This window comes from Nyctereutes procyonoides, unplaced genomic scaffold, assembly GCF_905146905.1.
Source record: "Nyctereutes procyonoides isolate TBG_1078 unplaced genomic scaffold, NYPRO_anot_genome, whole genome shotgun sequence".
In the NCBI taxonomy this organism is placed as follows: domain Eukaryota; kingdom Metazoa; phylum Chordata; class Mammalia; order Carnivora; family Canidae; genus Nyctereutes; species Nyctereutes procyonoides.
The window spans coordinates 47,018,172-47,031,187 of record NW_026575020.1 but is presented as its reverse complement, the minus strand read 5'-3'; the positions used below and the strand labels follow the sequence as shown (position 1 = coordinate 47,031,187).

The 13,016-nt window shown below is 37.8% G+C and overlaps 1 protein-coding gene across 6 annotated transcripts in view; it reads left to right on the top strand.

Annotated features, from left to right (window-relative positions):
- The window catches only part of BPTF (bromodomain PHD finger transcription factor), a 156,399-nt gene extending 146,525 nt beyond the window's left edge, over positions 1–9,874 (top strand). For all 6 annotated transcript variants that reach the window (XM_055320077.1, XM_055320086.1, XM_055320047.1 and 3 more), the window contains 2 exons: positions 2,286–2,472; positions 8,952–9,874. In XM_055320077.1, coding sequence (XP_055176052.1) covers positions 2,286–2,472; positions 8,952–8,988 — 224 coding nt within the window. In that variant the 3' untranslated portion in view covers positions 8,989–9,874. The remainder of the gene's footprint in view (positions 1–2,285; positions 2,473–8,951) is intronic.
- The last annotated feature ends 3,142 nt before the right edge of the window (positions 9,875–13,016 follow it).

Sequence of the window (13,016 nt, the reverse complement as noted above, 5' to 3'; positions counted from 1 at the left end):
AGGGATATCTAATTAAGTTGGAATCACAAAATATGGGAGCCCTGGGTGGCTTAGCGGTTTAGTGCCTACCTGCTGCCCAGGGCGTGATCCTGAGTAAATAAATCTTTAAAAAAAAAAAAGGAATCACAAAATGTTCGTGTACATTATTAAAATTATCTAGGCAGTAAGTACCCAGAACTTAAGTGCAAAAACAATGCCGTGTTAAGTGTTTACTCTTTCCTGTATAGCTCACTGGACCTACTACACACAGCAGATGTGCCCAAGTCTTGCTTGAAGTTTCATCAAGCATGTTGGCTAAAGTTTTTCTCGTTATTTACATAAACTGGAACCATCAAAAATGCGTGTGTACATGTGTCAAGATATATATAACATGGGTGCCTGGGTGGCTCAGTTGGTTTATCATCTGATTCTTGATTTCAGCTCAGATCATGATCTCAGAGTTGTAAGATGGAGGCCCATGTCAGGCTCCATGCTCAGCATTTCTCTGCTTCTTCCTCCTGCTTCCTGCTCCTCCCCCTGCTGGCACTCTCTCACTCTCTTTCCTTCTCTCAAATAAATAAGTAAATCTTTAATATAAATATACATATATATTATTTAATATCCACGATTCAGTGTTTAATTACACTCACAATGTTGTATCTTTTAGTACTTTCTATGGTTTTCATTGCTGTCCTTAAGTTTTAATTTACCCAAAATTTGTTTGACATTAGTGTGAGGTAGAATTTTTTTCTTCAGATATGTGGGCAATTCCTTCAACCCAATTTATTAATGAATTTTTTCTTCTGCTTATTAGAAAAGACATCTTCAACTTATAAAATTCTTATACTGAACACAGTTAAGTCTGTTCCTATTTTGAGTATAGTTCTGTTACGGTTTGTGTCATCCTGCATAGTGCCATACTTTTCCATTTTCACAGCTTTATAATATTTAATGTCTGATAGATTAAACTCTCTCCTATTACTTCTATTTTTAATTGTTTCTTAGAGGGGCCCCTGGGTGGCTCAGTTGGTGAAGCATCTGCCTTTGGCTCAGGTCATGATCCCAGGGTCCTGGGATCAAGCCCCACGTTGCTCTTCCTGCTTCTCCCTCTTCCTCTGCCTCCTGCTCCCCCTACTTGAGCTCTCTTTCTACCAAATAAATAGATAAAATAAGGAAAAAAAATAAATGCTGCTTAAGATATTCTTGGACTTGAAAGTCATTTTCTCAGGGTGCCTGGGTGGCTCAGTCAGTTAAAGTGGCCAACTCTTGATTCGGCTCAGGTCATAATATCAAAGTCCTGGGATCAAGCCCTGTCTCGAGCTCCACTCTCAGTGGGGCGTCTGCTTGAGGATTCCCTCTCCTTCTGCCTCTCCCCCCACTTGTATACTCTCTCTCTCTCTCTCTCTCTCTAAAATAAGTAAATAAATCTTTTTAAAAAATAATTTTCTCAAAAAAAATTTTCTCAAATTCTAAAATAATCATTGAGATTTTGTTTGGAATTGTGCTATCAGTCTGTCAATCCTACATCACCAGCTTTTTACTCTCCCAGGTTTTTATGTGAAATTGTATATGAATTTTCCTTTAAATGCAGCTTACTCCAAGGACTTAATGTTATTTCAGGTCGATTTAGCTCAGTGTATTCCAAAGCACTTACCTATTTACCACCTGAATTATTGGTCATTTCTGCATACTGCCTGTACTATTAACATACCAATATTTTTATTCGTATCAGCCAATATTGTCCCTTTAAGTAGACACTTTATGTCCTTGCCACTGTAAGTTTTAAGTCAGTATTACTTGTGTCCAATATAAGGTAACAATAAAAATTAATAAAGGCAACAAAATGATGTTATTAAAGTCTAATACAGGTATCACAAAACCACAAAGATTTTTTTGTTCATAATTTTGGATTCTCTCCTCCTCTTTGTACATGTAATATAAATCCATAATTGTTTGCATGTAAAAATGTATTGTACTTAGATGTATATTGATGGTGTTGATGTAGCTTCTTTTATTTCAACCCAGCTGAATAAAGAGCTATTCTCTGTAGTTAACTGAAAATAAAAGTGCCTTCATAACACTAGCCAAGATTTATATTTTAGACTCCTCCAATCAAAACCAGAATTGGAGAAGTACTCCCATTTTCTTCATGAATTGCTTTATAAATAGTCTCCAGTGGTCAATCAGCTTGGTTCAAGGACTGTTTGAGCAGGAAATATATTTTCTTGTTAATCAGGACTGTTATCAGTATTCACATTGGAGCTGCCTTAAAACTTTGAAAATGTTTTACATTTTGTGTTTTTAAGATCTTGCCACCATGGAAGAAAGAGTACAAAGACGATATTATGAAAAGCTGACGGAATTTGTGGCAGATATGACCAAAATTTTTGATAACTGTCGTTACTACAATCCGAGTGACTCGCCTTTTTACCAGTGTGCAGAAGTTCTTGAGTCCTTCTTTGTACAGAAATTGAAAGGATTCAAGGCAAGCAGGTGAGCAAAAATGTGTTCAGTGTTCTAAATTAATCTAGTTCCTCAAACTCTTTATACTGTTTTGTCTAGGGAATCAGCCAGTGCTGTTAATGGCCAGTTTGATCCTTGGAATCAAGAATCTTTAAAAAAAAAATCAAGACTCTAGCATTATGATATTCCACCAAGGGCAAGAAGATAGACTCAGTAATAAAAAATTGTTGAGTTTGTGATCTGCTTAAAATTAAAGTTATTTTTTAAAATAAGAAAGCACTTACCAGATGCTTACAGAAGGTAAGATGCGCTATCTTAAATGCCATGGCCAGGGGGCCTGGCTGGCTCAGTCGACTCTTGATCTCAGGGTCATGAGTTTCAGCCCCACATTGGGAATAGAGTTTACTTAATTTAAAAAAAAAAAAAATATATATATATATATATATATAAAATACATAAATACATATTTTATTTTATTTATTTATATATATTTTATTTTACAAATATATATTACTATATAGACATATATTTTTTTTCTTTAAAATGTATATATAGGGCAGCCCTGGTGGCACAGCGGTTTGGCGCCGCCTGCAGCCCGGGGTGTGATCCTGGAGACCCGGGATCAAGTCCCGCATCGGGCTTCCTGCATGGAGCCTGCTTCTCCCTCTGCCTGTGTCTCTGCCTCTCTCTCGCTCTCTCTGAATGAATAAATAAATAAATCTTTAAAAAATAAAATTAAATTAAATAATGTAAAATATGTATATATGTATATAAAAAATATATATATTTTAAATGTATGTGCCATGGGGCACATACAAAAGTAGTAGTAAGACCGAACTCTTGCCTGTTGAGTTTACAAAAGCAAGAAAAAAATGACTGTTTGATAGGGTAGAGTTAGAGGAAGACCAGGAGGAGAGATTTAAGTACCTTTCCTTAATTTGTTTGCTATATCTTTGAAATCATAAAATGTTTTATTTTTCTGCATATTTTTCCTGTGGGCAGAACTAGGCTTTAAATCCACAGACCTTTCTGTTGAACCTCCAGTAACATAGAAGCATTGAGCAACTTGCCATGATATTCCGATGTAGCACCTTCTGCCTTTGTGTCTGTACTTCAGTCCCCACTTCTCAAGCCCATGACTTTCTTCCTTCCAGCAGAAGCCTGTTCTCCTTTCCAACTGCCACCACTTTGTACCTCTGAGATTCACTACTCACCATCCCCCCCATTCACCAACTTGCATGCTTGATTGTCTCTAGATATTCAGATTGGGTTGGTCTTGGCTGGTTCAGGATCTGGGCACCTCTATTATCTAGTGAACTTTGCTTATTAAAACGTAAGAATCAGTGCTCTGTTTAGTTTCCTCTGAGGACAGTCCATGGGGTGTTGTCTCTCTCCTTGTCCTGCAACAAGGTAGATCAAGAACTACGTTTTAGAATCACTTTACATAAACTAATGGTGAGGGTCAAGCCCAGGAATCAAAAAGTATAGGCAAGGAAGAAAGGAAACCAGGTGGGTAGGCAAGCTCTAGACCAAGAATGAGAGAGTTTACAGAATCTCTGAAACTGTCCCATTTGTATCATCTCCTTTCTATTAACCCATTAGCTGTAAAACCTAAAATGAAAAAAGATTTACTCAGTATGATAAAGTTCCTAGTAAAATAATAATAAAGGGATAAAAAGAAATAAACTCAGAATATGAAAAGAATACGGTGAAAGTTAGCTGATGAAATTTTAACAGATTCTAGAATACAGAAAGCAGATAAAAGAAGATTGGCTGACAGAGCAGGGACACCACTGCCCAGACACCTCCTACAGTGCTCTTTAGAAGAGGTAACAGGTTGCTGGCCAGTAGAACCACTGAGAGCCTCCAACATATAATAGAAGGCGAGAGAGGAGTTAACTGAAGATCTGTATATGGGCTAGTCACCCTTCCTAACCCGAGTACAGACCTCTGTTGAAAGCCCAAAGAACTGAGAGGTCTGGTCTAGAAGGTTCTTCCCTTAAGAAATGGAATAAACTGTCTATAGAGAACTAGAGTAGACAAAAGAGAATTGGACCCAGAATAAAGACCCCTGGTTTCTAAGAGTTGGTTGCATCCACAGCCCTGTCACCTTTAAGTTGTGGCTCTCCATGGGGATAGTTTGCACATACACCCCGCCACGGGCTATTTAGCAATGCCTGGAGACATTTGGCTGTCATACTTAAGAGGTAGCAAGTAGTGCTGGCATCTAAGAGTTAGAGTCAGAGATACTGCTAAACATCCTCAGTGCACAAGACAGCCCCCCCTCCCCCATCAACAGAATTATCTGGCCCCAAAATGTCAATAGTATTGAGATTGAGGGGATCCCTGGGTGGCGCAGCGGTTTGGCGCCTGCCTTTGGCCTAGGGCGCTATCCTGGAGACCCGGGATCGAATCCCACGTCGGGCTCCCGGTGCATGGAGCCTGCTTCTCCCTCTGCCTGTGTCTCTGCCTCTATCTCTCTCTCTGTGACTATCATAAGTAAATGACAAAAAAAAATTTAAAAAAAAAAAGTATTGAGATTGAGGAACTCTGATCTAAGGCAACACTGGCCAGTCAGTCCTACACACATACATTGGGCTCTGCGGGCACCTGTCAAGTCCTTTAACTTACTCTTTTTAAGTTTGAACAGACAACCAGGGATAGCCAGATGTGTAAGAAAAGCTTGCAGTGTAAAAGAGAAAAGTCAAGGTATAGCAGAAGAATAAATTCCAGAGAAAACAAAAGAGAACTTGAAAAAATACAAAGCAAGCCTCGGATGTGGGTGGCATCCTACCAGAGGCCACAGGGCTCCCTCTCCTGGCCATCTCTCTCCTTAGGGCCCTGCTTGCCAAGTTGATGGGGGTTATTTTTTTTCCCCATAAAGGGCCTGTAGGCCTCCCATGCTGCTGAGACCCCAGGGCAGGAAGGGAAAAAAAGGTTTTCCGAAAAACTGCATCTAAATCATGTCCCAAGAGAAATTTTAGAAGATAATTGAATCTAGGGATGGCTGGCTGGCTCCATTGGTAGAGCGTGCAATTCTTGGTCTTGGGGTTGAGCCCCACATTGAGGGTAGAGTTTACTTAAAAAAAAAATCTTGAATCTACAAAATGGTGAACTGGATATTAGGAATAAAGAATGATCATGATCAGGAAGGGGCGCCTGGGTGGCTCACTCAGGTGATTAAGCGTCTGCTTTTAGCTCACAAGCCCCACATCAGGCTCCCTGCTGAGCAGAGAGTCTGTTTCTCCTTTCCCGTCTGCCCACTTGTGCTCACTCTCTCCTCAGTAAATAAAATCTTTCAACAACACCAACAAAACCAGGAAGAGTGGCTATAAAAAAAATCTAAACTTACTATAAGCAGTGAAAGTTAAAATCAAGGACTTTCTCAGTATAAAGGACAAGAAGACAAGTAGATAAAAAAATGAGAGGAAAAAATGTACTATAGCATATCCAGTATTCACTTAATGGAAATTCCAGAAAGGAAGAATAGAGAAGACTGAGGAGAGGAAATTATCAAAAGACTAATGTGAGAAAATCTCCCTGAACTGGTGAGAGGCAGAAGACTTGAAATCCAGGGAAAACAAATTCATTCATTCAGCAAATTGAGACCCTGCTGTATGTCTTATATATTGAATCCTTGTGGAGCTTACATTCTTATGGAATAAGGAGATGGAGTGGGGTATGAAATGATGAGGACAGTTTATAAACATAATAAGTCAGCTGGACAAATGGAAAAAAAGTCCATTCCGCATATACATCACTGTAAAAACCCCAGATGCCAAGGATAAAAGAAGGTCTTCTCAGAATTTCTAAAGAAATGTGCAACAACTTTTAAAGTAACAAGAATTAGACTGGTATCAGACTTTTCTCTAACAATATGGAATGCTGGAGAGCTTTGGAAGAATGAATCTAAAAGTTTGAGGTGGGATCCCTGGGTGGTTCAGTGGTTAAGTGTCTGCCTTCAGTCCAGGGCATGATCCTGTAGTCCCGGGATCAAGTCCTGCATCGGGCTCCCTACATGGAGCCTGCTTCTCCCTCTGCCTGTGTCTCTGCCTCTCTGTGTCTCTCATGAATAAATCAATAAAACCTTTAAATAAAAGTTTGAGGAAAGAATTTCAGCCTAAAATTCTGTGTCCAACCAAACCATCAAATGCAGGAGCAGAAAAATACATCTTCAGTCATGGAAGACTCATAAAGGGGCTCCTTCCCATGCAGCCTTTCTTAGCAAGTTATTTTATGATGTGCACTAGCAAAATAAAGAAGCAAATAAGAAAACAAAAGATCTTGGGTCCAAGAAACAAGAGGTTCAAGAAAACAATATGAATTACTGTGACCCAGGATGATAGTTGCAAGGCAGGCCAGTGCAGCAAGCAGTCCAAACAGGAGCAGGAGAATGGAACACTCCCAGAAGGAAGGTGTCTGGGGGGAGAAATGATTCTTACATTAGATAATTAGCTTAAGAATGTTAGTGAGGAAAAAATGAAAGGCAATTCAAGGGGATCCCTGGGTGGCGCAGGGGTTTGGCGCCTGCCTTTGGCCCAGGGCGCGATCCTGGAGACCCGGGATCGAATCCCACATCGGGCTCCCGGAGCATGGAGCCTGCTTTTCCCTCTGCCTGTGTCTCTGCCTCTCTCTCTCTCTGTGTGTGTGTGACTATCATAAATAAAAAATAAAAAAAAAAAAAAAAGAAAGGCAATTCAAGATTCCATGAAAAACGTAAAATTGTATAGGAATGCTAAGAATGCCCTCTCAGCAAAGGAGCAGGTGCCACAAGGAGAAAAGATATTTACACAGTCCTCATAATGTAAACAATACATTGATTTTCAACTTTTAGAATCAACCTATAGACAAAGCACAAAAAGATTTAATTTAAAATTAGAAGTAAAACTTAGATTCAAGAAGAGAAGCAGGAAAATGGTTATGTGAGCTTTGTTCTCATTTGCCGTAACAAGATTTAAGCAATATAAAGTTGATAAAACAAGAAATAGTATAAGAAATCTACCTACCCAAGAACTGAAGTTCAAAGTAATTGATCCTAGGGAGCCTGGACTTCAGGTTGAGTAAAGTTTCAGACAGAGGACCACAACTTACTTTAAATCTCTCCCTGTTTTCTGTTTATACCTCAGGCAGTTCTTCCTCCAATTAAATTTTTGAAATGGGTTTTTTAAGTAAAAGGCTTTAGTCTTTGGTAGAAGCCGGGGGGCTTGAATCCCACCCTGCTACCAGGCTTGCAGGCAGAACCCAAAGTGGGGATGAGAGCAGCTGCCCAAGGAGAGGAAAGCAGTCCTGTGGCCAAAGGAATCGGGGAAAGGAGAGGAGGCCCAGGGGTAGGGTCTGCACAGTACAGGGGCTGCTGAGGAGAGCCTGTCACCTAGTTAGTTTTTGTAGCTTTTTAATTTTTTTTAATTTACATAATTTTCATTAAGAAATGTGTGAGCAAATTGAAAAGTTTGCTCAATTCTATGATATGAAATAAAATGTGAGGAGATTTTAGGGAAGTTTTGTTGATTTCCAGGTTTAAGGCAGAATGAAACCTTAAGCAGCCATTCATTGAAATTTGATTGATTTATGGGTTTCCAATATTTCCATTGCCATATTTTCCCCATTTTTAATTTATGGTCTCCAGCATTGTTTATACATTATTTTCATTACTGTACTTTGTTATAATTCATCATTTATACCATCCATGTTCTTTCTTTTCTTACAGATTCTGATATCTTTAGTCTGAATTTTTAACTGGAATCAGAACTGGATGTTGGGGTCACTCTTTCTTTATTGCACCACGTGATTACCTAATTCAAAATTGCCCCCCAAAAGTTCATATTAGTAATATAATTTTTTAATGTTGAAAATATATGTATAGTAGTAAACCGTTTATTCTAGCAGCCATGTTGAACAATGTATTTAAGAATTGTAAACTCTTGGAATACTGTATTTATATACACTATTGCAATAGACCATACTTTGACATAGTTCCGGTAATTGTACAGTAATTTGGTTTTACTAACGAAAGTTGTGAATAAAACTGTGAAACTAGAAAGGAGACTTTCTGGGCTTTAATAGAAAAATGTGATTTTAATACTGCTATTTCTTTTTTTAATATAATTTTTTCTTCATATTCCCCAAATCAATGTAAATAAGCATGCACACACACATACACACACACGCGTGCGCACACACCTTTACCACAATGGTAATGCTTCTGTAAATGTTTCTATCTGTCCCTCTGGCTAAAAGTGTGTAATCTTTATTAGATGAAAAAAAAAATATATATATATATATATTTTAATAATGGCCTTTTCCAGTGAACTATCATGTTTCAGTGTACAGTGAAAATTTCTATTTTAGTTTAAAATTTTCTTACTTGCTCTCATATATTTGCTTGCCAAGGGTGAATGAAAGAACATGGCTGCTTCCCCCAGACAGACCGACCTTGGCATCCGCATAAAGCATCATTGTTTTCAAAAATGAAGGGTGCTTAATTGTTCCCTTTTTTCTGTATTCTGTAGGTCTCATAACAACAAACTGCAGTCTACAGCTTCTTAAAGTTCAGCGTGTTAACCTAACATAAAACACGGCAAGAATCTGGTTGTCTGAACTATTTTAAATTAAGGAGCCAGATGTTTTTAGTCAGGTTATCCTGACAAGACTTGACCTAAACTTCGTTTTTATTGGTCATAACAGTCCAATTATATTCTTGGCCAATTTTGTCCAACGGACAAGGGAAAAGCAAAGTCAACGACACCATTATCTTGTCAAGATCAAATGGTTTTACTATTGTGGCAGAAGCGGGAAAACTTTGTTTATTGAAAAAAAAAGAAAAAAGAAAGCAAGAAAAAAAGATAATATGGGGTCAAGTGTAACTCCATGGAAATGCCACGTCTGCTCTTCAGTGAAGAAGCTGGTTTAGAGTCTCACAGAAAACTTTTGACTGTATTTATTTATTGTTGCAAAAAAGACGCTTTTTTATTGCTGCCCTCATTTGTCAGCTAATTATTTTTTCTTATAAAATCCAGCCCCGGTTACACGTAATCCATTCTGTATCTTATCATGATTCCTGTAGGTAAAAGTACAAGACGACCTCTAGATGTCTTTTCTTTCTATGAAAGGAGCTGCTATGTACACATGTGCACACACACACATACACACACACACACAACTGGGAATCAACAATGAGTTTATTGTTCATGGTAGATAAAAATTAAGCTTGCATAAAGGTTGGGCTAAGTGGTCCTGGACTACAGACTCTGTTGCCTTGAATATAACAGTACAATTTGTCATTTACTCTGCACCAGGCTAAACTGAGTAAAAATCTATTTGAAGGTATCTTGTTTGTAAACATTTGTCAGATTCTAATTTTTTTCTTTTTGTATTAAAATTCAACTATGGATGTATATGAAACAAAATAAATGGAGATCATTTTTCTCCCACAGATGGTGTCTTTGAATGTGCGCTAATGATTATCTGTAAGCCTCTGAGGGGACGGGAGGGCTGTAAGGTAAAGAAAAGGCTGAAGAATCTAACCATACCTGGGTTTCACCTGGGTTTCTCCAAGACAGTAAGGGCCCTTCACTTTACAATTCCCAGCCCACTGTCATCACATCAGAGAAGACTCTTCAGGGGTGCTAATCCTGTTGCATCAATTGATCGTACTAATAAAAACAGTAATGTGGCAAAATACACATTGCCTTCATCTGTCCATTATACCAGGCAAATTATCAGTTACAGACAGCTACTTATATTTTACGAAGGGCATTTTTTAAGTTACTTCATCCATTTTGTATTTCTTTGTTGGTTAAGTTGTTTGGGTTTTTTTTTCCCCCCACATGAGAAAAAATGGTGTGAGCAGTAGGAGAAAAATGGAAACAGCAGAGGAAGGTGTATTTTGCATGTTTTTCCTTTAGGTGTTCTAACCTTACACATTGTATGACTGCATTGTAATAATAGCTTCTGTAAGATCTGCCATAGTTGGTTTATGCAGCTTTGCAAAAGTTTTACTAGATTTTGCACTAATTCATATTAGCTTTGTCCTACCAATTTCTGGAGTTTGTCAAATCATGTTTTTTTTTTTTTTTTTAAAGTTTCCTTCTGTTTAGTATCACCCTCCTATGCAAAACCTTCCCCAGACCTTAGTTTCTTGAAAGAAAGATGTTGCTCCAATTCCCAGTTCTTCCTTATCACAGACTCAGGTGTGCAGGTTATTCTGGGTTAATTTTATCTCATGAAGCCCATTACTTTTTGTACATAAAACGTCACTTATAAACCTCTGCTTACAAACTTAAAGAGACTAACTGCTCAATATGAGAACATGAAGACAAAGTTTTTGCTTAAAATACTAACATGGAAGTAGTCAAATGCAGGTTATTTTGTCCTTTTACTTTTAAAAAATGTTACCTATTGTATGCACTGTGCTGATGCAAGAATCCTACATTTTAATGAATTATAAAATCATTCTGCATCTCGTCACATCACAGTATTTCTGTACTATTTATTCATATATATATATAGAGAGAGATATATGGGCTTAATCATTTACAACTTGTTGCGGCAAGAACTTTCCTACCTGTAGGCAATAGATTGCTATGTTTTTAAAAGATTGTGGCAAATTCTAAACAATTCTTTTTGTACGTAATAGGACATTTCATCCTAGAAAAATAAAGTAATGTTTTTGACATTGGATCTGGTGCAGTTTCTAATGAAACAGTGGTTTGGTTGGTTAATATATTTTCTGTAGCCGTTGGCATTGCCGAATTGTACCAAAAAGGTAAATTTTATGGGAATCCTCAGACTAGGAAAATATTAATTTCATATGTATATTTAATAGTATAAAGCCTTTTGCAATTTCTATCACCAAATAAATAGACATTTTATAGTTTTATCAACTACAGAGATTTAGTCTTTCAGAAGTAATTTTTGAAAAACATACATTCTTATAACACATAATGAGTTTCAAAGCTGCTTTTCTAGGAGTATTCTTTGACAACCTCCTGCTATTCAGTAAGATATACAGCAATTTTCCTTTGAATAATCCAAGTAGTAGAATGCACATTTGTGATATGCAGTTAGGATTTTTCTACCCAGACTTTGGGCTTGTAAATAAATGTAATTTGCATCAGTAGATTTCCTTGACTAAAAGTATTATCGGTGCTTGTTATGTTCTATCTGCCAAGTTCACAATCCTTGAAAACTTTTCATAATAACTATTTTCATAATACTGGGAAGGCTTTTTTCTCCCAGTCTCCAGAGTCTGGAGAATTTGTATTTTAGTTAATGTCCCGCAATAGGTTAAAAAAAAAAATTGTGAACTTTCAGAGATTTTTCTAAAGTAAAACAACTGTCTTTATATTTCAAATGGCCTGGAGTGTTAGAGACCCTGACATTTGCTATTTCTAATCTACCTTCCCAGAATCTGTAAATTGAGGTTCTTTCCCTATTTGTATTCATCTGTTTTTTTTTTTTTTTTTTTTTTTTTTGATATTAAAGAGTCAGCCTGGTGGTGAGCTTTTAAACATGCACAGTCGGGCTGAGCTAGATAGAGCTCCAGGGTTATTGCAGCTCCCGCTCTGCAAGGTGATTGAGGCTGTTCCCTGGAAGCCTCCAGTTTCTCGTCCTGAAAGAGAGAATGGTGCTATCTCATGGGCAGAGTGTCTTGTGTTTGAGGGGAAAGAGCCAGCTGAGAGGTATTTTTAATCACCTGAAATATCCTGGGGGTACTCCTGGGTACTTCAAGCTACTGAAAAAGACATTTCTTATAAGATCACACCCCATTTGATCCAATTTGGACCAAATTCAACTAAAAAGCTTTAAATGAAAAGTTCTGAACCTGAAATTGGGTCACAGTTGCTGGGTCCGGTTTGAGGTGTTTGCATATATGTGTGTTTGATCAACCTTAAAAATGATTGAAGGGAAATACAAACAAACAGTGCCAAGGGATACCTTTAAAAACTTTAAGTAAAAAGTTAGTACCAAATAAAGGTATATATATTTTTATGGACCTAAAAGCAAGACAGGTACTTTTATTTTTTTGAGTTCTAACAGCTTAATTCAAAGGAGGGGTGCTACTTGAGTTCTGGAATGCAATGGAGTATTTTACTGATGAGGGGCTATTACATGTGCACAGATTAGTCTTTGGAGCACAAATCCACAGGCTAAGAAAAAATCTATCAGTAGGAGAAAAATATTAGGAACTACAATGAATTTGCTACTTAAAAATTTCCATAAAATACAGATTGCATCCAAGGTACTGACTGAATATTGAAAATGAGATTCTTAACCTTTTCTGCCTAACCTGGGAATATCAGTTTGCCCCCTACTCCCTGTGCACATGCGCCCCTCGCCCACCACTCTTCTACCTCATTGGAGCCTCGCCTGTCTCTCACTGCAATCTGATTCTTGAACGATGGCCATAACTCTGACGGGGCAGTTTCTAAAAAGCTGGCCTGCCGGTGTGTTACATGCTGTTTGACCTCCAGCTATCACACAGATCACACAATTTTGTCACTGTGTACTTCCAAAACTCCTCAGAAGCAGTATTGTCAGGTTGGTCTAAACAAACCGTAACCCTCGGGCTTTGA